The sequence below is a fragment of the Bombina bombina genome, chromosome 7 (assembly GCF_027579735.1).
Source record: "Bombina bombina isolate aBomBom1 chromosome 7, aBomBom1.pri, whole genome shotgun sequence".
Classification (NCBI taxonomy): Eukaryota; Metazoa; Chordata; class Amphibia; order Anura; family Bombinatoridae; genus Bombina; species Bombina bombina.
Window position 1 is genome coordinate 113,269,851 of NC_069505.1, and position 26,535 is coordinate 113,296,385.

Consider the following 26,535-nt stretch of genomic DNA (forward strand, 5'->3'; position numbering starts at 1 on the left):
GACCAGCTTTACTGGGACTCTTTGCCATTTCCTGTTGGGGAAGAGAATATCCCACAAGTAAGGATGACGCCGTGGACCGGACACACCGTTGGAGAAAGTAATTTATCAGGTAAGCATAAATTCTGTTATAGTTAAAGAAGATATCAATGACAAGTATAAAGGAGAAATTAACTAATTTTCCCTAAACAACTTAAATAGTAAAACTTACTCTGGTCACTTCGTGTTGAAAGTAATAATGGAAAACTATGAGCTGATCAATTTTTCAGCTCCTGTCTGTACATAATAATGTGTTACAATACCTTAATAGGAACTAAGTTCTTAGTGTGAGATCAAGCTAACTAATTAGTAGGAACACCCTCTGATAGGTTTACTTCCATTGACTATCAAGAAGTGTTATAGCTCTTAGTGAGTTTTTGACTTGATCTAAATGGAAAGGTATATAATATATTAACCAAAAACATAACATCTCTCAGTAGGAATTGGCAATAGATCATATCAATATGACAACATAAGCAACAGCAATAATTTAAGTAACAACTCTGACTTCCAGCGGTTGGGCTAAATTAGTATCTGATTTCCTATCCGACTCCTGCTCTCACACAATAGGTCTCTATCAATTGTTGGGAGTTCGTTATGAACATTTTCTTCAGAATGCCAACCAGGCCATTCTTTGCAGCTGCTATAGATTGTGTTAGGGTTGAGGCCATCAAATATAAGCAAGATCAGTTATTTTTCGAGTTATTGAGGTAAGGTTGGTCCATGGATGTGAGCTTTATAAAGATGGTGCTTCAAAAGCTTGCCCGGAGCCCTTAGGGATATGATCACTAGACTGTTCTTTTGTCTCGTGACTCATCAATGAACATGCCGCATGTAGATTAATCATCTTCGCATGGCTGATTTAGGGCATCAGTAGTAAATAAGATGCCCGCTTTGCCGTTCATGTTTTCTTTTGGCTCGATCTGGGCTAAAAGCGGATCTTATCTCTTAAATTAGAGTACGCTGATGGTGGTCAAGTGTAAAAATTAATCTACGTAGCATGTTATTAATGTGTATCTCTGTTTTATGGAATTGTGACAGCTTATAATTCTGTGAAAATTAAAAAGTAGTATGTTCCCTGCTTATTACACCGGAAAGGAAGGGGATGATGTACCTTAGATTCTGTAGTGCCTAGAACAGTCAACAGGCGAATGTGTGTCTCCCTGTGAGTGGCCTTGGAAACTGTAGTGATACAACATGGCGCCTCGCACCTCTCCAACGAGCTGCAGGACACGGAGTATATTGATTCAGTTTGCCTATGTTGTTTATCAGGCTCCGTAGTTTCAGGCTCCGTCCTGTGTTAGAAGGAAGCCGACTTTAGTGGAAGTAGGACTATGTATCTCGTCTCCCGCAGAGCAGAGGCTCCCTCCGTTTAAGATAACTAAGTTGAGCTGTCAGCAATGTTCAACTCAGATATTGCCCTTTAGTTTGGGACTAGTTGCTGCTAATCTCCATTCAAAATTAGCTTGTTTCTTTGTCGAAAATCTATACTTTATTTGGCCATGATCTAGCTGCTCGAGAGATGCATGTCTGGCTGCCTCGGCTGTTGGCTCCGCCCCCGTTTTATATAATTTTTAATAGTTTTATAACTTACATACAGGGAAAATAGTAATTTTTTATGATTTAGATTTTTTAAAAATTATTAATGAAAAAATTTGAATTTTAGAATGTAGATTTTGAAATTCCCGATTTGGGAATATGTGTACCTGTATTAAAATTTTAAGGTGTTTACTTATCCCTTTAACACAGTGAAAATAAAATATTTCTGCCTATAAACTTGGGAGTGGCACAGGGGCTCCAATCACCTAAACAGGATTGATTAGCTTTTTCCACCCCCAGACTGTTTACAATATTGCTACAAATATGAAAGTCTGGAACAGTCATTTATAAGTTCTAACTGACATGTTTGTGAAACCTTACAGCAGCCCTGTTTTTCTTGTAAATTGATGGAATTTTTTTTTTCTAGTTAAACCATATTAGTAGTTTGTGTGAGCTGTCCTTGTTCTAGTCTGTTTAATCATATGGCTTAGCTCCAGATATGACTAAATTCACCCTATGTGTTTACATCTAATCTAAGTGTCACATCACCGATAAACAAGCCACAAGCAGTACCCACTGCTGCTTTTGGCAGTGCTATATAATCCTTTGGGAATTATTGGACTCGCTAATGCCCGGGAAGACGTGAATTTATCTGAGCAAAAACTGTGGAATTCTTCCTTCTAGTAAAATGAATGTTTGTTTTGATTTTTTCAATATTTACTACAATTTAATGTGTATATTTTAGTGACGCTGTTGCTATAGGAAAAGGAACACTTGTTTGATCCCTTTTATGAGCCTTTCAGTGCCTAAAAAGCCTTCAATTATGACCATTTAATAAAGTAGAATTCTTAATAAATAAATGTATAATGTAGTAGCGCTTACTCTGAATTTAAAAATTCTTTAATTTCCTTTCCCCTGTATTAAGTGATAGCCATCAGTGAATCAGACTCATGTATGCACTGTGAACACTTGCACTCAATCGAAGCTGGTGTCTCAGACAGTATGCATATAAAAAGGATTATGAATGAGGGGTGTGTGTCCTAACAGGGTAACTGGTAATCCTCCAACTACTAGCTAATATCTACAGCCACAATAATATTATCTGAGCTTCATTAAATGAGGACCAGAAAATTTATGTATTAGCTGTTTTAATGATTCTGGAGACCTGGATTGGACAGTTAAGGCCTACCGTGGCGGCTACACGTAAGGCTATGACTCCCCTGACAACCGGGTTACCTAGCCACTCCTGACTTTACCAACAGTGGGTTGGCATCGTAATTTTATCTTAAAGCTCTTCTATGAATCACTTTCTGCTCCTAAAAGTCATCATGGCGATATTGCTGTCATCACTGCAGGGTGAGGATTCTTTTAAACATTCCGATTAACAATTCCGAAGATTGGAACATCTTTTGCTCCATCTTATCAACAAAATGCCCTCCAGCTACGACTTGGGACAGGTGGTTCGGACATCATATACAATAACCACCGAACCCCCCTAAATAGCAACAGTACAGACCAACTCCAGTATCAAGAAAAACCTCTGCTGATCAGGTCTTAAAAAGACCGGTTAAAAACTGCTAGTGACCCTGTATTTACATATGCATCTACGAAAGGATCAGCTATGAAACTTTAAATAAAAGTTACATTAAACACACAAAATAATACAAATTATAAAGTAAAGGTATAACATAATATAACTTGTATATAAAAAATATACTTTAATTATTTTGTGCCCTTTTCCTGTAAGTCCATTCTCAAATAGTGAGCTTTTTAGTTCCTGATAGAAATGGAAGTGTAGAACACTTATATTCCACACAGCCGTTGACTGCACACTCTAGTGACCTATTTATAACTGTCCCTAATTGGCCACCGCAGAGAAGGTAACCTAAGTTACAACATGGCAGCCCCCATTGTTTTATAGACACTAACATTTTACATATTTTGTTACTATTAAAACAACTAATGATACTTTGAGAATAGCATGTAGATGTATTTTTTTTGATTAATCATTTCTTTGAATGCATCATTCTATCCAGCATTTATTTAGTGTTTATATATCCTTTTAATCAGTGTGGATGTGATTTAAATTAAATTGATTTTAAATGATAATTTAGGTCACTAGTCAGTAAGACTGATTAAAATAATGCTTTTCATTTTTTAGAATACGTTTTCAGATATTTTTTCCAGTTAGATCAGACCATTACTGATTTGTTTATATATCATTAGATATGCATAGATAATGTTATTCATTTAAATTATTTATCTCTAGTTTTAATTGGTTAATCATTCATATTTGATCAACTTCCCACCTGTTCTTTATTGGAAGGAGAAAAATAAAGATTACATTAATAACAATTTAAATATTTGCATTTAACAAAATCAATAACATTATTTTTCATGCTTGCCCCTCCTTCCTCACACTTGGGCACCGCATTTTTACTCTAAACAATCTTCTATTCAGTGAACTTCTTCAAACTTAATGTGTTGATTCTGTGTTCATAGATTTGAAGGGGAGCAATGACAGTAAAGTCAAAATTAAACTTTTATGATTTAGAAAAAAATTGCAATTTCTCCAACATAGGTGTGTCCGGTCCACGGCGTCATCCTTACTTGTGGGATATTCTCTTCCCCAACAGGAAATGGCAAAGAGCCCAGCAAAGCTGGTCACATGATCCCTCCTAGGCTCCGCCTTCCCCAGTCATTCTCTTTGCCGTTGTACAGGCAACATCTCCACGGAGATGGCTTAGAGTTTTTTGGTGTTTAATTGTAGTTTTTATTCTTCAATCAAGAGTTTGTTATTTTAAAATAGTGCTGGTATGTACTATTTACTCTGAAACAGAAAAGAGATGAAGATTTCTGTTTGTAAGAGGAAAATGATTTTAGCAACCGTTACTAAAATCGATGGCTGTTTCCACACAGGACTGTTGAGAGGAATTAACTTCAGTTGGGGGAAACAGTGAGCAGACTTTTGCTGCTTGAGGTATGACACATTTCTAACAAGACTTGGTAATGCTGGAAGCTGTCATTTTCCCTATGGGAACCGGTAAGCCATTTTCTTAGTTTAAAGTAAAAGAATAAAGGGCTTCATTAGGGCTTAAAAAACTGGTAGACATTTTTCTGGGCTAAAACGATTACTTTACTAAGTATATTTGGCAGATTATTACTTTTAATAGTTGTTAAATCTTGGGGATTGTTTTAATAAAAACGGCAGGCACTGTATTGGACACCTTTTTCACTGGGGGCCTTTTCTAGTCATAGACAGAGCCTCATTTTCGCGCCTCTAATGCGCAGTTGTTTTTGGAAAGCATGGCATGCAGATGCATGTGTGAGGAGCTAAGAACCACTGAAAAAGCTTATAGAAGGCATCATTTGGTATCGTATTCCCCTCTGGGCTTGGTTGGGTCTCAGCAAAGCAGATACCTGGGACTGTATAGGGGTTAAATGTAAAAACGGCTCCGGTTCCGTTATTTTAAGGGTTAAAGCTTTCAAATTTGGTGTGCAATACTTTTAAGGCTTTAAGTTACTGTGGTGAAATTTTGGTGAAATTTGAACAATTCCTTCATACTTTTTCACATATTCAGTAATAAAGTGTGTTCAGTTTGAAATTTAAAGGGACAGTAACGGTTTTATTGTAAAACGTTTTTTGTGCTTTGTTGACAAGTTTAAGCCTGTTTAACATGTCTGAACCATCAGATAACGATGTTCTATATGTATGAAAGCCAATGTGTCTCCCCTTTTAAATATATGTGATATATTTGTGTCATAATGTCCAAACAAAGTAGGGATAATAATGCCATAGATATGATATTGCCCAAGATGATTCCTCTGAGGGGAGTAAGCATGGTACTGCATCATCCCCTTCTGTGTCTACACCAGTTTTGCCCACACAAGAGGCCCCTAGTACATCTAGTGCGCCAATACTTATTACCATACAACAATTAATGGCTGTAATGGATAATTCTATTGCATGCATTTTTTTCCAAAATGCCTACTTATCAGAGAAAGCGTGATTGCTCTGTTTTAAACACTGAAGAGCAAGAGGACGCTGATGATATCTGTTCTGACATACCCTCACACCTATCTGAAGGGGCCAGGAGGGAGGTTTTGTCTGAGGGAGAAATTTCAGATTCAGGGAAAATTTCTCAACAAGCAGAACCTGATATTGTAACTTTTAAATTTAAATTTCAACATCTCCACGCACTACTTAAGGAGGTATTATCTACTCTGGATGATTGTGACAATTTGGTCATTCCAGAGAAATTAGGTAAGATGGACAAGTTCCTAGAGGTTCCGGTGCCCCCCGATGTTTTTCCTATACCCAAGCGGGTGGCGGACATAGTAAATAAGGAGTGGGAAAGGCCCGGCATACCTTTTGTCCTCCCCCTATATTTAAGAAATTAGTTCCTATAGTCGACCCCAGAAAGGACTTATAGCATACAGTCCCCAAGGTCGAGGGGGCGGTTTCTACTCTAAACAAACACACTTCTATTCCTATAGAAGATAGTTGTGCTTTCAAGATCCTATGGATTAAAGGTTAGAGGGTTTGCTTAAAAAGATGTTTGTTCAGCAAGGTTACCTTCTACAACCAATTTCATGCATTGTTCCTGTCACTACAGCTGCGTGTTTCTGGTTCGAAGAACTAGAAAAGTCGCTCAATAAAGAATCTTCGTACGAGGAGGTTTTGGACAGAGTTCAAGCTCTTAAATTGGCTAACTCTTTTTTTATTTTAGATGCCGCTTTGCAATTAGCTAGATTAGCGGCGAATAATTCAGGGTTTGCTGTCGTGGCGCGCAGAGCGCTTTTGCTTAACATCCCTTTCAAGGGTAAAACACTGTTTGGCCCTGACTTGAAAGAGATTATTTCAGACATCACTGGGGGAAAGGGCCACGCCCTTCCTCTGGATAGGTCTTTTAAGGCTAAAAAGAAGCCAAATTTTCGTCCCTTTCGCAGAAACGGACCAGCCTCAAATTCTACACCCTCTAAGCAAGAGGGTAATACTTCTCAAACCAAGCCAGCCTGGAGGCCGATGCAAGGCTGGAACAAGGGTAAGCAGGCCAAGTCACCTGCCACTGCTACCAAAACAGCATGAGGTGTTGGCCCCCGATCTGGGAAGGATCTGGTGGGGGGCAGACTTTCTTTTTTTGCTCAGGCTGGGGCAAGAGATGTTCAGGATCCTTGGGCGCTAGAAATAGTTTCTCAAGGTTATCTCCTGGAATTCAGGGAACTACCCCCAAGGGGAAGGTTCCACGGGTCTCAATTATCTTCGAACAGGCATTCTTACACTGTGTAGAAGACCTGTTAAGCATGGGAGTGATTCATCCTGTTCCATTAGGAGAACAAGGGATGGGTTTTTACTCCAACCTGTTCATAATTCCCAAAAAAGAGGGAACATTCAGACCTATTTTAGATCTCAAGATTCTAAACAAGTTTCTAAGGGCTTCATCATTCAAAATGGAAACCATTCGAACGATCCTTCCTACCATCCAGGAAGGTCAATTCATGACCACGGTGGACTTAAAGGATGCGTACCTACGTATTCCTATCCACAAGGAACATTTTCGGTTCCTAAGGTTCGCCTTTCTGGACAAGCATTACCTGTGGCACTTCCATTCGGATTAGCCACTGCTCCAAGGATTTTCACAAGGGTACTAGGGTCCCTTCTAGCGGTGCTAAGACCAAGGGGCATTGCAGTAGTACCTTACTTGGACGACATCCTGATTCAAGTGTCGTCTCTGTCAAAAGCAAGGGCTCATACGGACATTGTCCTAGCCTTTCTCAGATCTCACAGGTGGAAAGTGAACATAGAAAAAAGTTCTCTGTCCCCGTCAACAAGAGTTCCCTTCTTGGGAACAATAATAGTTTCCTTAGAAATGAAGGTTTTTCTGACAGAGGCCAGAAAATCAAAACTTCTAAGCTCTTGTCAGGTACTTCATTCTGTTCTTCTTCCTTCCATAGCGCAGTCCATGGAAGTAATAGGGTTGATGGTTGCGGCAATGGACATAGTTCCTTTTGCACGAATTCATCTAAGACCATTGCACCTGGGCATGCTCAGACAGTGGAATGGGGATTATACAGACTTGTCTCCGACGATACAAGTAGATCAAATAACCAGAGATTCACTCCGTTGGTGGCTGACCCTGGACAACCTGTCACAGGGAATGAGCTTCCGCAGACCAGAATAGGTCATTGTCACGACCGACGCCAGTCTGGTGGGCTGGGGCGCGGTCTGGGAACCCCTGAAAACTCAGGGTCTATGGTTTCGGGAAGACTCTCTTCTCCCGATAAACATAATGGAACTGAGAGCGATATTCAATGCTCTCAAGGCTTGGCCTCGACTAGCAAAGGCCAAATTCATAAGGTTTCAATCAGTCATCATGACGACTGTTACATATATCAACCATCAGGGGGTAACAAGGAGTTCCCTGGCGATGGAGGAGCATCCGGGGGAGTGGGAACTCCATCTGGAAATCTTTGCCCAAATAACTCAATTATGGGGCATTCCAGACTTGGTTCTGATGGCCTCTCGTCAGAACTTCATGGTCCCTTGTTACGGGTCCAAATCCAGGGATCCCAAGGCGACTCTATTGGATACAATAGTAGCACCTTGGATCTTCAACCTAGCTTATGTATTCCCACCGTTTCCTCTCATTCCCAGGCTGGTAGCCAGGATCAATCTGGAGAGGGCTTCGGTGACCTTGATAGTTCCTGTGTGGCCACGCAGGACTTGGTATGCAGACCTGGTGAATGTGTCATCGGCTCCACCATGGAAGCTACCTTTGAGACAGGACCTTCTTATTCAGGGTCCATTCGAACATCCGAATCTGGTTTTCCTCCAACTGACTGCTTGGAGTTTGAACGCTTGATTTTATCAAAGCGTGGGTTTTCAGATTCTGTAATAGATACTCTTATTCAGGCTAGAAAGCCTGTAATTAGAAATATTTACCATAATATATGGAAAAAATATATCTGTTGGTGTGAATCTAAAGGATTCCCATGGAACAAGATAAAAATTCCTAAGATTCTTTCCTTTCTACAAGAAGGTTTGGAGAAAGGATTTTCTGCGAGTTCTCTGAAGGGACAGATCTCTGCTTTATCTGTTTTACTTCACAAAAGGCTGGCAACTGTCCCAGACGTTTAAGCGTTTGTTCAGGCTCTGGTTAGAATCAAGCCTGTTTACAGACCTTTGACTCTTCCCTGGAGTCTTAATCTAGTTCTTTCAGTTCTTCAAGGGGTTCCGTTTGAACCCTTACATTCCATAGATATTAAGTTATTATCTTGGAAAGTTTTGTTTTAGGTTGCAATTTCTTCTGCTAGAAGAATTTCTGAGTTATCTGCTCTGCAGTGTTCTCCGCCCTATCTGGTCCATGCAGATAAGGTGGTTTTTACGTACTGAGCCTGGTTTTCTTCCGAAGGTTGTTTCCAACAAAAATATTAACCAGGAGATAGTTGTACCTTCTTTGTGTCCGAATCCAGTTTCATAGAAGGAACGTTTGTTACACAATTTGGACGTTGTCCGTGCTCTAAAATTCTATTTAGATGCTACAAAGGATTTCAGACAAACATCTTCCTTGTTTGTTGTTTATTCTGGTAAAAAGGAGAGGTCAAAAAGCAACTTCTACCTCTCTATCTTTTTGGCTTAAAAGCATCATCAGATTGGCTTATGAGACTGCCGGACGGCAGCCTCCTGAAAGAATCACAGCTCATTCCACTAGGGCCGTGGCTTCCACATGGGCCTTTAAGAACGAGGCTTCTGTTGATCAGATATGTAAGGCAGCGACTTGGTCTTCCCTGCACACTTTTACCAAATTTTACAAATTTGATACTTTTGCTTCTTCTGAGGCTATTTTTGGGAGAAAGGTTTTACAAACCCTGGTGCCTTCCATCTAGGTGACCTGATTTGCTCCCTCCCATCATCCGTGTCCTAAAGCTTTGGTATTGGTTCCCACAAGTAAGGATGACGCCGTGGACCGGACACACCTATGTTGGAGAAAACAGAATTTATGTTTACCTGATAAATTACTTTCTCAAACGGTGTGTCCGGTCCACGGCCCGCCCTGGTTTTTTAATCAGGTCTGATGATTTATTTTCTTTAACTACAGTCACCACGGTATCATATGATTTCTCCTATGCAAATATTCCTCCTTTACGTCGGTCGAATGACTGGGGAAGGCGGAGCCTAGGAGGGATCATGTGACCAGCTTTGCTGGGCTCTTTGCCATTTCCTGTTGGGGAAGAGAATATCCCACAAGTAAGGATGACGCCATGGACCGGACACACCGTTGGAGAAAGTAATTTATCAGGTAAACATAAATTCTGTTTTTTAACAATTATCCAATTGACTTCTCATCTAATTTGCTTTGTTCTCTTGGTATACATTCTTGAAAATCCTGGATATATAGGCTTAAAAGCAATGCACTACTGTGAGCTAGCTGCTTGTCACTGTCTCACCCAATGTATTCAGTTAGGCCCCAGTAGAGCATTGCTCTCCTTCAACAAAGGATTCCAATAAAATTAAGCAAATCTGATAATAGAAGTAAATGTGAAAATTGTATGTTCTGTCTGAAACTCAAGTTATCTTTCATGATTATGTCCCTTTTAAGGTCTAGTTAATAACTCAGTATGTTAATTTTATAGATAAACCAATAATTTGTGATATCTTCAAGATAGGTTATTTTGGACAATTTTTCTAACAGAAACTGCTGGGAGAGCATGACATTGTGAATGGATTAATGGAATTAATTTACCAAATCTCATCCCCAGGAGCCATCACCTGTTTGCTTATCATGGCAAACCTTTTCAGTTTGTGCCTCTCCTTTTTGGCCTGGCTACTTCTCCCAGAATTTTTACAAAAGTTTTTTCTGTAATAAGAGCTCAAGTTATCTCTGTGGCACCATTCCTGGACGATATTTTGGTACAGGCTCCATCTTTACTTTTAGTAATTTTTTTCATAACAGCAGAAACTTGTTTCTTTGTAATCATGGCTGGAGAACCAGCATTCTCTTTCTCCTTAAATCAGAGCCTCCTTTCTAGGAGTCATTTTAGACTCTATCAGTGAGATTTTCCTTGACAGATCAAAGGAAATCAGTTACTGTCACTGTGAAACTTCAAGGCATCAGACCCTATTCCTTTTGCCAGCTTTCACATGAAACTCCTTCAATTGTGCTCGCCATGTCAGTGGTGCAAGGACTACACTCAGCTTTTTCAAAGGATCCTTTAGATCCCTTTACAAGGAATTTTCTACCATAGTGGATAGCAGGAGCCGACTGGGAAATCCGACCATCCCTGGAAATGTTTGAAGACCACCCCCTACCTTGCCTAGGGCCACTTTTCTTCAGCAACAGACCCCAACACCCTCGTTAGGATAAGTCCTAGGGCTACTTTTCTGCCGCCACATGCCCCCACACCCTCGTCAGGAGTAGAACGCCCTTGAAGAAATGTGCTACGCACAAGGCTCCCTCCATGACCTGCCTGATTAAGGATGCGGCCCAACGGCGGCCTGCCAGGAAAAGTCCCTGTATCTCCATGGGCAATTCTGGCACTGGAGGCTAGAGACCAATCAATTCCTGGTGATATCCTTTGTTCATGAAACTTGAACTATAATAACCACTGACGCAAGTTCTCTAGGGTTAAGATACAGTATTGGGGATCCATTAGAGCACAAGGAATTTGGTTTCCTCTGGAGGCAAGATTACCACTAAATATTCTAGAACTCTGTGCAATTTTCAGGAACCTTTCAGAACTGGCCTTTCCTGAAATTTTATATATATATATATATATATATATATATATATATATATATATATATATATATATATATATATATATATATATATATATATATATATATATATATATATATATATATATATATATATATATATATATATATATATATATATATATATATATATACATATATATACATATATATATATATAATACCTGGCTCCTAGATTTTTAACATATCTGTTGAGCACTGATGTAAAGGGTACTGTGATGTTATTCCTCATCTGTTCCCAAGGAAGAGTGAAACAGCTGTGAAAATCATGGACAAATCTATATGGATATCCCTGAGTAGACGCCAAGTTTAATTATTAAGCCATTACGTTCAGTCCATTAGCTAATTAAATGTATTTTCCCCAGGGGTGGGCATGCTCCTAGTTTAAGTCAATGTTTGGACCCATGTCCAGCTCTTAGTGCTAATTCATGGTAACTTAATAAGACTCATTTTTTTTTCCCTCCACTTAGAAAAGGGTATTTAGAAATGTGCTACTTAGTATAATTGTGTCACTGGTCAGCGAGCCTGCCTCATCTTATCGGTTTTCTGAAAGCTTATTCCTGTCTACCAGTACAGCTGGGGTAGATTTTCTTAGCGAATCATCAGTGAATACCTATGTATACATTTCATGCTTGTTTAACCTTATGGGGACATTAGACACTTTTTATAGATTTGTATATAGAGGCCAAAAAGTAAATTGTATAACCTATGTATTTAAGATGCTGCAAATTACTTAAATCAGCTAATTTATTTGTAACATTTGCAGGTTACAATTTTTTTTTTTTTTGTGTGTGTGTGGGACAAAGCACACTTTTTTTTCTTTTCTTTTTTTTCTTTAATGATTCAGAGAGAGCATGCATTTTTAAGCAACTTTCTAATTTACTCCTTTTATCATTTTGTTCATTCTCTTAGTATCTTTATTTGAAAAGCAGGAATGTAAGCTTGGTAGCCGGCCCATTTTTGGTTCCGCACCTGTGTAGAGCTTGCTTTATTGGTTACTACATGTAGCCACCAAACCATCTTTGTGGTTTGTACTATGTCAGCCCCTGATTTAAAGGGACACAAAAATCAACCCCAGCATACTATTGTCCCTTTAAATATCTAATTTGTACTTAAAAGCCATATGATCTCCTTTTTTGTAAGGAGGGACATGTCATATTTATTTTTTGTGAAATGGAGATTATGTAGTGTGATCAGTCTATAAAAGGAACTAAATTTAAATGTGTGTGTATGTATATATATATCTATATATATCTATATCTATATATCTATATATCCTCTCTGCAGGTCGACCCATTATAGCAGAAACATATTGTGCATATATTTCTGCAGCTTTAACACACGTGATTACAACTGATCTGATTTCTCAATTTACTTTTACTAGGAAAGCTTGCAAGCTCAGAAATAGCTTCCCCTGGATCAGCTTGTGACACTCCTCCCCCCTTTGCTAGTTCCTCTTTATCCTGCCTGTCACTACAGGGTATCCAATAGCAGCTTGTCTGAAGGGCTGCCACTACAAATGAGGTGGTGAGGCTTGAGACGTCAGCCAAAGCACTGCGTGTCTGAGTCAGTGATTGTGTAAAAATGATTTGTGTTAATAACTAGAAGGTGGTGTCTCCTGTGTCCTGAAACCTTGAATCCTTGCCATAGGGGCACGAGGGTAAGGAGACAAAAGGACAGTGCGTTTTTAATAATACTGCAGTGAGTTCAGTTAATATGATAGAACCAGCAGATATGCTGAACTTTGCAAGTAATGCCAAAATATGCTGAGCTGGCTTTCAAACAAGCATTGTTTGACGGCACTCTGTTTCTTTGTGCTCTGATACCAAATCTCTTGCAATGCCTGGCCGCTGAAACTGGAAGGTGCGTATCTTTTTTTTTTTTGTATTTCTTTTATTATTTTAAAGCATGTTTGTCTAGTTAAAAAGAAACTAGTGCTACATAAATTATATTGCTTTAGGATATTTAATTCCATCTGCTATATGCCTAAAGGTAAACTGTCTATAAAAACTTTAAAGTTACTTGTAGAAAGTGTATTAATATTACGTACTTATATCAGTAAATGGAGAGGTTAAACCTTTTCCAGCCTGGCATTTGTTTTGCTATACATGTCTCCATCCGTATGCAAGTGCAAAATATTGTACTGGTTATGTAGCAGAGATAAGATTAGTTTTAATAAAACAGTGAAAGTCTGTAGTATATTAGTGACACGCTTTAAAGAGGCTACAGACGGATGGGGTTTTATCATGTGAAAAGTCTGTAGTTGTGCTGTTTATATACATATGTTATAAGTAATTGCAATTTATGCATCAAACCAATAATTCATTTAAAGTAAAGGTTAGGTGTTATAACTGTGGTTAAATGCTGTATGCAGACTTGTGGCTTTGTGTGATGGGTATGAAACTAAAATGATTTACTGACTAACCAAATGCATTCTCATCTGTTTATTGCCATACAGTACTGATTAGGATTAAAGTTTTGTTTATGTAATACTAGAAGCAAACTTAGTGTCACAAACTGTAATGTCACTATGTAGTGCATTCGGGGTTGCCGTCTTTGTTTAGTAAAAAAAATAAAATAGTAATTGGCATAATGAATTATGTATCCTTGAAGTCATACCTCTTGGGAACTAGAGCTGTTAATATTGTTAAAAAATAATCAGTCTCTTGATAAATTCTGTTGAAAGTTATAGGTATATACATAGTTAACTGCTCCCAAATGTGTGTATATTGACCCTAATTAAACGATTGACCATGCTTATTTTTAGTCCTGTTAAATCTTGTACTGAAAAATGTTGAATTTTTTTTTTTTTTTTTAAATGGGCTGTTTTTATCTTTTATAAAAAAAGGTCTTGTATGTAATTTAAATCTTACATTTTAAAATGTCATTTAGTTGGCACCGTGCATTGTTTTGCAGTCTAAGGAAATACCTTTTGGAAAGGTTTGTTTCATGCAATGTGAGCAGCTAGACATATAAATAAGGTCCTGCACTGATCAAGCAGTCACTGAGACATGATCTCAGATTTAAATTACAAAAAAGCAGCCATAATACTGAAAGTATACCGTAAAGTTTTTTTGATTAAATAATAAAAAATAAAAAAAAACATGCATGATTAACCATTTTATGGGACATTTCATTTTGAAATGAATTCCATTTAAAGGGACATTCCAGCCAAACTTGGAATCTGCATGGGTGCATTTCAGTTTTGAATAGAAGCATTTTTGCAATGTATATGTATTAGCAAAAATGCTTTTAATAAAAGGTATATCTGTTTCAAAAGTGTATTTAAGTCTGTACTGTGCACCAGCATTTTAAACACGGCACTTGCTCAGAGAGCCCAAGGTGCTTGTAGTATCTGGTAATGACTCAATTTGTTAATTACAGACCGGATACAAGCCCCACTGACTCTATAAGCAGCTGCAGTATTTAAAATGCTGGTGCACTGACAATATCTAGCTATGCTTCACATGACTGTGCAGATAAAAATGTTAACACCAAAACAGTAATAACTTTTACTAGAAGCAGTTTTGACAATACATGTATATTGCAAATATGTTCCTATTCTAAGATGTAATTTATGCGCATTTACAATTTGACTGGAATGTTTCTTTAAAGGCATAAAGAAAAGCAGTAGAGTTGAGGGTCAGTAAGAGTGTTCAAATACTAGGAGGTGAAAGTGTCCCCAGATTATGCCAGTTCTATTTTAACATGCAGACACAATTCCCTTTTGGCAGTTACTGGTCATTGGCGGTATACACCATGAATCGCATTCTGTGTGTATGCAAGGCGGTGTAGAGGTATCAAAGGGTCATTAAACACTCTCTCACTTTTGTGCACATTCCCTAGAGAAGTCAGAAAGCAAATGTATGCAACTTTAGATTTGCTGCAAATCAAATAGGTAGTTCAGGTAATTTAAAACATTGTGAAGAAGATACAGGTACAATGTTATAAGATTTCATTGTTCATAAAGAATTTAAAACTTATTTATTAGCAGCATGTTAAAACAGAGAACATTTTAAAGTATAACTTCACTTTAATTTCCTTTTTAAATGGACATTAACTCAACAATTTTTCCTTTCATGATTCAGATTGAGCATGCAATGTTAAACATCTTTCCAGTTTATTTCTTTTATCTAATTTCCTTTGTTCCCTTGGTATCCTTTTGTTAAAGCATAGCTAAGTAGGCACAAAGGGACAATGCACTACTGAGAACTAGCTGCTTATTGGTGGCTTCAAAATGACTCACCATGTGTTCAGCTAGCTCCCAGCAGTGCATTTCAAAGGATACCAAGAGAACAAAGCAACTTTTGATAATAGAAGCAAATTGTTTGAAAATTGTATGTTCAATCTGCATCCTGAAAGAATAATTGTATTTCATGTCTCTTTATGTTTTATTTATATAATAATCATTCTTCCTTGCATACAAAATACCTCTTATGATTTTTTGGCGAATGTTTGTTACATTTGTCTGAACATTTGCACATCTGTGTACTGTATCGCTGGGGATCCTGAATGTCATTAGTGTGTGCTTGTTTTTCAGTACTCCATCACGAGGTGCTAGAGGTGGAACAGTTCGCACAAAAATGAGTCTTCAAGGTGCCACCGGCGGTCATGAGCGTTCAAGAGATAGACGTCGCTCAAGTGACAGGTCCCGGGATTCATCCCATGAAAGAGGAGAAAGTCAGCTCACTCCATGCATCAGAAATGTGACCTCACCAACTCGGCAACATCAAAGCGGTAAGTATTTATGTTTTAATATCCGGTAGTGGTTACTTTCTTTTATGCCTGAATTTGTTGAACATTAAAGGAGTACAATGATTGTGCAAGTGTAAGTCATTTAAATAATAAGAAATAAGTGCTTTAAAATTAATTTATCCTAGGTTAATTGTTCAATAAACTGACAACCTCTACAAGCAAATACATTTCCTAAAGGGACATATTACTCAAAATTCTTCTATCATGTATAAAATGAAAAAGCAGCAGTTAAATTTGTTAAAAATATTTGTTTTGCACAAAAAAGTTAGTAAAATCTTTTTAAATTTACAGTGGAGCTAATGGGAAGCTTGTGATTGCCAGGGCATGACGTTTCACTGGCTGACAGTAAGACTCGATTTAAAGGGACAGTTTAGTCGAAATAAGTTTTTCTGTGATAGACAGTGCTAGTTCGTGTGTGCCATATAGATAACTTAAGAGGAGTGAGCACAATGTTATTTATGGGTCAGTACTGATTGGCTAAAATGCAAGTCTGTCAAAAGAACTTAAATAAGAGGGCAGTCTGCAGAGGCTTAGATACAAGGTAATCACATAGGTAAAAAGTATATTTATATAACCGTGTTGGTTATGCAAAACTGGGGAATTGGGTAATAAAGGGATTATCTATCTTTTTAAATCATGGTTTTCTACATAAATGTTTGTTTTAGACTAAAAACCTTTCATATTTATTATTCCATTTACATCTGAAAATTGCTGGTTAAGTTATACTGGAAATGTAGCCACCAATCCGCAAGCGCTACCCAGGGTCCTGAACCAAAAATGGTCCGGCTTGTAAGCTTACATACCAAGAGAATGAAGAAAAATTGATAATAGGAGTAAATTTAAAAATTGCTTTAAATTGTATGCTATATCTGAATCATCAAAGAAAGAAAATTTGGGTTCCATATCCCTTTAACCCCTGGTTGTTATGCCCTTAAGGACCAGCGACGTACCCTGTACATCGCAGTCCTGGGCTTCTCTCTGCCGCAATCTCGCTCAAAATTGCAACATCGTGCTCTTTCGTGTGGGGCACTGCAGAAATAGATTTGCAGAGTTACTGATGCAGAGAGGGCCCACTCTGCATCGGACAGTGGTGGTGCCGATCGTTGGTGTGTGGGAGCGTAAGGAGGGAGGCGGGTGGGTGCCCCATCGGTGGAGGGGTTGGGAGGAGGGCGTGAGTGCTACGCCATGCTACACGGATAGGTAACATAAAAAAAAGTTGGGGAGGAGGGAGGAAGGACAATAAGGGTGATTCTAGAAAAAATGGTTAATGGGTTTTCTTTTACAAGTTATGACGAGTCCACGGATTTCATCCTTGTGGGATTTAACCTCCTGCTAGCATGAAAGGGCGAAGAGCACCACAGCAGAGCTGTATATATAGCTCTTCCCTTCCCTCCACCCCCAGTCATTCTCTTTGCTTGTGTTAGTGATAGTAAGAGGTAAAGTGAGGTGTGTGTTTAGTTTCTTCAATCAAGAAGCTTTCTTCTACTAGATACGACGAGTACACGGATTCATCCTTACTTGTGGGATATTATCCTCCTGCTAACAGGAAGTGGCAAAGAGCACCACAGCAGAGCTGTATATATATAGCTCCTCCCTTCTCTCCACCCCCAGTCATTCTCTTTGCCTATGCTAGTAATAGGAAGAGGTAAAGTGAAAGAGGTCATTAAAGGGACAAATTTCTGCTTTGTCAATTTTACTACACAAGCGTCTGACGGATGTCCCAGACGTTCGGTCTTTTTGTCCGACTTTAGTCAGAATCAAGCCTGTGTTTAAACCTGTTGCTCCGCCATGGAGTTTGAATTTAGTTCTCAATGTTCTTCAAGGGGTTCCGTTTGAACCCATGCATTCCATAGATATTAAGCTTTTATCTTGGAAAGTTTTGTTTTTAGTTGCTATCTCTTCTGCTCGAAGAGTTTCGGAGCTTTCTGCGTTACATTGTGACTCGCCTTATCTTATATTCCATTCTGATAAGGTGGTTTTGCGTACTAAACCTGGATTCCTTCCTAAGGTTGTTTCAAATAAGAATATTAATCAGGAAATTGTTGTTCCTTCTCTGTGTCCTAATCCTTCTTCTAAGAAGGAGCGTCTGTTACATAACTTGGACGTGGTTCGTGCCTTGAAGTTTTATTTACAAGCGACCAAGGATTTACGTCAAACATCTTCTCTATTTGTTGTTTATTCTGGAAAGCGTAGGGGTCAAAAAGCTACGGCTACCTCTTTCTTTTTGGCTGAAAAGCATCATCCGTTTGGCATACGAGACTGCTGGACAGCAGCCTCCTAAAAAAATTGCAGCTCATTCTACTAGAGTGGTGGCTTCCACATGGGCTTTTAGAAACGATGCTTCTGTTGAACAGATTTGTAAGGCTGTGACTTGTTCCTCCCTTCATACCTTTTCCAAATTTTACAAATTTGATACTTTTGCTTCTTCTGAGGCTATTTTTGGGAGAAAAGTTCTTCAAGCAGTGGTGCCTTCTGTTTAGGTATCTGTCTTGTCCCTCCCGTTCATCCGTGTCCTGTTGCTTTGGTATTGTATCCCACAAGTAAGGATGAATCCGTGGACTCGTCGTATCTAGTAGAAGAAAAGGAAATTTATGCTTACCTGATAAATTGATTTTCTCCAACATTGGTGTGTCCGGTCCACGGCGTCATCCTTACTTGTGGGAATATCTCTTCCCCAACAGGAAATGGCAAAGAGTCCCAGCAAAGCTGGCCATATAGTCCCTCCCAGGCTCCGCCCACCCCAGTCATTCTCTTTGTCGTTGCACAGGCAACATCTCCACAGACATGGTTAAGAGTATGTGGTGTTTAGTTGTAGTTTTTTTATTCTACTATCAAGAGTTTATTTTAAAATAGTGCTGGTATGTACTATTTACTCTGAAACAGAAAAGGATGAAGATTTCTGTTTGTGAGAGGAAGATGATTTTAGCAGACAGTAACTAAAATAGATTGCTGTTTCCACATAGGACTGTTGAGATGAAGTAACTTCAGTTGGGGGAAACAGCAGACCTTTCTGCTTAAGGTATGACTAGCCATATTTCTAACAAGACTCTGTAATGCTGGAAGGCTGTCATTTCCCCTCATGGGGACCGGTAAGCCATTTTCTTAGTCTCAAACAGAATAAAGGGCTTAATATGGGCTATAAAACTGGTAGACACTTTTATGGGCTAAATCGATTGCTTTATTTGGACATTTTATACATGTTTATGCTGATAATTCACACTTATAAACTTGGGGAACGTTTTTTAACGTCAGGCACTATGTTAGACACCTTTTCCAGTCAGGAAGGGCCTTCCCAGTTGTAGGCTGAGCCTCATTTTCTCGCCATTACTGCGCAGTTGTTTTTGACAGCAAGACATGCAGATGCATGTGTGAGGATCTGAAAGTGGTTGGAAAAGTTCCTAGAAGGCGTTATTTGGTATCGTATTCCCCTCTGGGCTTGGTAAAGTCACAGCAAAGGCTGTAGCTGGGACTGTATAGGGGTTAAATCTGTAACCGGTTTCGTTATTTTAAGGATTAAAGCTCTGAAAATTGGTGTGCAATACTTTTAATGCTTTAAGACACTGTGGTGAAATTTTGGTAAATTTTGAACAATTCCTTCATATTTTTTCACATATTCAGTAGTAAAGTGTGCTCTGTTTAAAATTTAAAGAGACAGTAACGGTTTTGTTTTAAAACGGTCTTTGTGCTTTATTGACAAGTTTAAGCCTGTTTAACATGTCTGTGCCTTCAGATAAGCTATGTTCTTTATGTATGAAAGCCAATGTGTCTCCCCCTTCAAAATTGTGTGATAATTGTGCCATAGCGTCCAAACAAAGTAAGGACAGTACTGCCACAGTTGGTAAAGTTGCCCAAGATGATTCATCAGATGAAGGGAGTAGACACAGTTCTACATCATCTCCTTCTGTGTCTACGCCAGTTTTGCCCACGCAGGAGGCCCCTAGTACTTCTAGCGCGCCAATGCTTATTACCATGCAACAATTGACGGCTGTAATGGATAACTCCATAGCTAATATTTTATCCAAAATGCCTGCATATCAGAGAAAGCGCGATTGCTCTGTTTTAAACACTGAAGAGCAGGAGGGCGCAGATGATAATGGTTCTGTCATACCCTCACACCAATCTGAAGGGGCCATGAGGGAGGTTTTGTCAGATGGGGAAATTTCAGATTCAGAAAAAATTTCTCAACAGGCTGAACCTGATGTTGTGACATTTAAATTTAAATTAGAACATCTCCGCGCACTGCTTAAGGAGGTGTTATCTACTCTGGATGATTGTGACAACTTGGTCATTCCAGAAAAATTATGCAAGATGGACAAGTTCCTAGAGGTTCCGGTGCACTCCGACGCTTTTCCTATACCCAAGCGGGTGGCGGACATAGTGAATAAGGAGTGGGAGAAGCCCGGCATACCTTTTGTTCCCCCTCCTATATTTAAGAAATTATTTCCTATGGTCGACCCAAGAAAGGACTTATGGCAGACAGTCCCTAAGGTCGAGGGGGCAGTTTCTACTTTAAACAAGCGCACTACTATTCCTATTGAGGATAGTTGTGCTTTCAAAGATCCTATGGATAAAAAATTGGAGGGTTTGCTTAAAAAGATTTTTGTACAGCAAGGTTACCTTCTACAACCCATTTCGTGCATTGTTCCTGTCACTACAGCAGCGTGGTTCTGGTTCGAGGAACTAGAAAAGTCGCTCAGTAGAGAGACTCCATATGAGGAGGTTATGGACAGAGTTCACGCACTTAAGTTGGCTAACTCTTTTATGCCGCTTTGCAATTAGCTAGATTAGCGGCAAAAAATTCAGGGTTTGCAATTGTGGCGCGCAGAGCGCTTTGGCTAAAGTCTTGGTCAGCGGATGTATCATCCAAGACAAAATTGCTTAACATCCCCTTCAAGGGTAAAACTCTCTTTGGACCAGAATTGAAAGAGATTATCTCAGACATCACTGGGGGAAAGGGCCACGCCCTCCCACAAGATAGGCCTTTCAAGGCCAAGAATAAGTCTAATTTTCATTCCTTTCGTAATTTCAGGAACGGACCGGCCTCTAATTCTGCATACTCTAAGCAAGAGGGTAATGCCTCACAGTCCAAGCCAGCCTGGAAACCGATGCAAGGCTGGAACAAGGGTAAGCAGACCAAGAAGCCTGCTACCGCTAACAAAACAGCATGAAGGAGTAGCCCCCGATCCGGGACCGGATCTAGTGGGGGGCAGACTCTCTCTCTTTGCTCAGGCTTGGGCAAGAGATGTTCAGGATCCCTGGGCGCTAGAAATCGTTTCTCAGGGTTATCTTCTGGAATTCAAGGAACTACCCCCAAGGGGAAGGTTCCACATGTCTCACTTATCCTCAAACCAAATAAAGAGACAGGCATTCTTACATTGTGTAGAAGACCTGTTAAAAATGGGAGTGATACACCCAGTTCCAATGACGGAACAAGGAATGGGATTTTACTCAAATCTGTTCGTAGTTCCCAAAAAAGAGGGAACCTTCAGACCAATTCTGGATTTAAAGATCCTAAACAAATTTCTCAGGGTACCATCGTTCAAAATGGAAACCATTCAAACTATTCTACCCACTATCCAGGAAGGTCAATTTATGACTACCGTGGATCTAAAGGATGCGTACCTACATATTCCTATCCACAAAGAACATCATCAGTTCCTAAGGTTCGCCTTTCTGGACAAACATTACCAGTTTGTGGCCCTCCCATTCGGATGAGCCACTGCTCCAAGAATTTTCACAAAGGTACTCGGGTCCCTTCTAGCGGTCCTAAGACCGAGGGGCATTGCAGTAGTACCATACTTGGACGACATTCTAATACAAGCGTCCCTTTCAAAAGCAAAGGCTCATACAAACATCGTTCTGGCCTTTCTCAGATCTCACGGATGGAAGGTGAACATAGAAAAAAGTTCTCTGTCTCCGTCAACAAGAGTTCCCTTCTTGGGAACAATAATAGATTTCTTAGAAATGAGGATTTTTCTGACAGATGTCAGAAAGTCAAAACTTCTAAGCGCTTGTCAAGTTCTTCATTCTGTTCCACGTCCTTCCATAGCTCAGTGCATGGAAGTAGTAGGGTTGATGGTTGCAGCAATGGACATAGTTCCTTTTGCGCGAATTCATCTAAGACCATTACAACTGTGCATGCTGAAACAGTGGAATGGGGACTATACAGACTTGTCTCCAGCGATTCAAGTAGATCAGAAGACCAGAAATTTACTCCGTTTGTTGCTTACCCTGGACCACCTATCCCAGGGAATGAGCTTCCGCAGACCAGAGTGGGTCATTGTCACGACCGGCGCCAGTCTAGTGGGCTGGGGCGCGGTCTGGGAATCCCTGAAAGCTCAGGGACTATGGTCTCGGGAAGAGTCTCTTCTCCCGATAAACATTCTGGAACTAAGAGCGATATTCAATGCTCTCAGGGCTTGGCCTCAGCTTGCAAAGGCCAGATTCATAAGATTCCAATCAGACAACATGACGACTGTTGCGTATATCAATCATCAGGGGGGAACAAGGAGTTCCCTGGCGATGAAAGAAGTGACCAAAATAATACAATGGGCGGAGGATCACTCCTGCCACCTATCTGCGATCCACATCCTAGGTGTGGAAAACTGGGAAGCGGATTACTTGAGTCGTCAGACATTCCATCCGGGGGAGTGGGAACTCCACCCGGAGATCTTTGCCCAGTTGACGCAATTATGGGGCATTCCAGATATGGATCTGATGGCGTCTCGTCAGAACTTCAAGGTTCCTTGCTACGGGTCCAGATCCAGGGATCCCAAGGCGACTCTAGTGGATGCACTAGTAGCACCTTGGTCCTTCAACCTAGCTTATGTGTTTCCACCGTTTCCTCTCATTCCCAGGCTGGTAGCCAGGATCAAACAGGAGAGGGCCTCGGTGATCTTGATAGCTCCTGTGTGGCCACGCAGGACTTGGTATGCAGACCTGGTGAATATGTTATTGGTTCCACCATGGAAGCTACCTTTGAGACAGGGCCTTCTTGTTCAGGGTCCATTCGAACATCCAAATCTGGGCTCCCTCCAGCTGACGGCTTGGAGATTGAACGCTTGATTCTATCAAAGCGTGGGTTTTCAGATTCTGTGATAGATACTCTGGTTCAGGCCAGAAAACCGGTAACTAGAAAGATTTACCATAAAATATGGAAAAGATATATCTGCTGATGTGAATCCAAGGGATTCCCATGGAATAAGATAAAAATTCCTAAGATTCTTTCCTTTCACCAAGAAGGTTTGGATAAAGGATTATCTGCGAGTTCTCTAAAGGGACAGATTTCTGCTTTATCTGTCTTACTACACAAACGACTGGCAGCTGTGCCAGATGTTCAAGCATTTGTTCAGGCTCTGTTTAGGATCAAGCCTGTTTACAGACCTTTGACTCCTCCCTGGAGTTTAAATCTAGTTCTTTCAGTTCTTCAAGGGGTTCCGTTTGAACCTCTACATTCCATAGATATTAAGTTGTTATCTTGGAAAGTTTTGTTTTTGGTTGCTATTTCTTCTGCTAGCAGAGTTTCAGAGTTATCTGCTCTGCAGTGTTCTCCGCCCTATCTGGTGTTCCATGCAGATAAGGTGGTTTTGCGTACTAAGCCTGGTTTTCTTCCAAAGGTTGTTTCTAACAAGAATATTAACCAGGAGATAGTTGTACCTTCTTTGTGTCCGAATCCAGTTTCAAAGAAGGAACGTTTGTTACACAATTTGGACGTAGTCCGTGCTCTAAAATTCTATTTAGAAGCTACAAAAGATTTCAGACAAACATCTTCTCTGTTTGTCGTCTATTCTGGTAAAAGGAGAGGTCAAAAAGCGACTTCTACCTCTCTTTCCTTTTGACTTAAAGGCATTATCCGATTGGCTTACGAGACTGCCGGACGGCAGCCTCCTGAAAGAATCACAACTCACTCCACTAGGGCTGTGGCTTCCACATGGGCCTTCAAGAACGAGGCTTCTGTTGATCAGATATGTAAGGCAGCGACTTAGTCTTCACTGCACACTTTTGCCAAATTTTACAAAATTGATACTTTTGCTTCTTCGGAGGCTATTTTTGGGAGAAAGGTTTTGCAAGCCGTGGTGCCTTCTGTTTAGGTAACCTGATTTGCTCCCTCCCTTCATCTGTGTCCTAAAGCTTTGGTATTGGTTCCCACAAGTAAGGATGACGCCGTGGACCGGACACACCAATGTTGGAGAAAACAGAATTTATGCTTACCTGATAAATTACTTTCTCCAACGGTGTGTCCGGTCCACGGCCCGCCCTGGTTTTTTAATCGGGTCTGATGAATTATTTTCTCTAACTACAGTCACCACGGTACCATATGGTTTCTCCTATATTTTCCTCCTGTCCGTCGGTCGAATGACTGGGGTGGGCGGAGCCTGGGAGGGACTATATGGCCAGCTTTGCTGGAACTCTTTGCCATTTCCTGTTGGGGAAGAGATATTCCCACAAGTAAGGATGACGCCGTGGACCGGACACACCGTTGGAGAAAGTAATTTATCAGGTAAGCATAAATTCTGTTTCTGTCATATTAGACAGATTATATTTTTGTTTTCAAAACTTCAGTCACCTCTGCACCTTTTTGCTTTTCTTTTCTCTTCCTATACCTTCGATTGAATGACTGGGGGTGGAGAGAAGGGAGGAGCTATATATACAGCTCTGCTGTGGTGCTCTCTGCCACTTCCTGTTAGCAGGAGGATAATATCCCACAAGTAAGGATGAATCCGTGGACTCGTCGTTTCGTAGAGTAAATCAATTTATCAGGTAAGCATAAATTTCCTTTTTTATTTTAAAATGGTGCCAGTGAGTACTATTTTTCTCAGGGATAAATCATCAGTCACTTAATCCCTAGGAGGAGTGGAGACATCTTATTTTTCTGCCCTGATGCTAATGATCTTAGCAAAAATTATCTAAGATCCGGTTGGTTTTCCACTGAGCAGTTGAAAGTAGTCTAAAGAAATATCTTCATTGTGGAGAACCGTATCATGCTACAAGCAGCATTGAGGTATGTTCAGACATTTGTTTCTGGGGAGACTTGTTACATCAGAACAGGCTAACATTTTTCCCTAAATGGGGAGGGATACTCAGTAAGCACTATAGATATAAAAATAGTGTTCATGGATTCCTTTTTTTTATAATGATATCAGTGTGTTTGATTTGCACTTATTCATATGTGGGCTGACGCTGGGAGATGCGGTTTGCTGTCCATGGGCTGGTGGCTTTTGGGTCAATCAAAATAATAGGCCTGAGAGAGAGCTTTATTATGTTTGTTTTTGGCACTTTTATTGTGTAGAGTGTACAATGAGGTGCACATGGCGTTTTATCATTCAGGTTGATATATAGACATGTTTGGTTTTCGGCCCATGCAGGCTTAAGTGCGGCTCGAGTATGCCCACGGTGGGCGGGGCCTATTTTCGCACGCTTAGTCGCGCGGTCTTCAGCCGGAACAAGCAGCACGGTTCTGAGCTCCGGTTTGGCCTAAGTTGATTTGTACTCCAAGGGTACAGAGGGATTTAGGATTGCTATCTAAGACGAAGCAGTGTAATCTGGGTGCAGAGGCCTTAAGTGCTAATAAAAGTTGATATTAATTGATAAAGATCTTGCCAAACAAGCGGTGCAATATTGTAAGGTATATTGGCACACTTAAGGGCATTTTTTATTACCGCAAACTTTATTTTGCCATAAATTGCAGTTAACAGAAAAATTGTTGCGCTTTTATCATTGAAAGGCGCAGTACACGTTTTTTGTCTTAACATTTTTGTATATATACAGGTAGCCCTCAGTTTACGCCAGGGTTAGGTTCCAGAAGGAATGGTTGTAAATCGAAACCGTTGTAAATTGAAAGCCAGTTTATAATGTAAGTCAATGGGAAGTGAGGGAGCTAGGTTCCAGGCCCCTCTCAAAATTGTCATAAGTAACACCTAATACATTATTTTTAAAGCTTTGAAATGAAGACTTTAATTGCTAAACAGCATTATAAACCTAATAAAATAATCACACAACACAGAATATATAATTAAACTAAGTTAAATGAACAAATCACACAACTCAGACTTCACTTGCATTTTTCTGCAAACCGTTCTTTCTATGCATTCCAATCTATAGACATGAAGATCTTGTTCCTTTGAAATCTGCTCGATAGCTCAGGTCTGGTTCAACTGATTCATTTCATACATTTTATGGAACTTTATGGAACTTTGCTGCAACACAAGAGGACAGCTCCACCTACTGGCTATTTTAATAAATGCACTGCTTCTCAATGCTTTTCAATAGCGGTCACATGACTGGAAAAAAAGGTTGTTATTCTGAAACGGTGTAAATTGAATCGTTGTAAAACGAGGGTCACCTGTAATTGATTTCAGAGCTCAATATTTTAAGTTAAGAACGACTATTATTCCTATTGCTAGTCTAACATGTCTGAACTTGAGGAA

The 26,535-nt window shown here is 39.8% G+C and overlaps 1 protein-coding gene across 1 annotated transcript in view; it reads left to right on the forward strand.

Moving 5' to 3' along the window:
- The window catches only part of BTBD10 (BTB domain containing 10), a gene marked incomplete in the record, with an annotated part of 493,046 nt that overhangs the window by 1,102 nt on the left and 465,409 nt on the right, over nucleotides 1-26,535 (forward strand). The window contains 1 exon segment of the mRNA XM_053720245.1: nucleotides 15,894-16,090. Within this exon segment, the coding sequence (XP_053576220.1) occupies nucleotides 15,894-16,090 (197 nt within the window).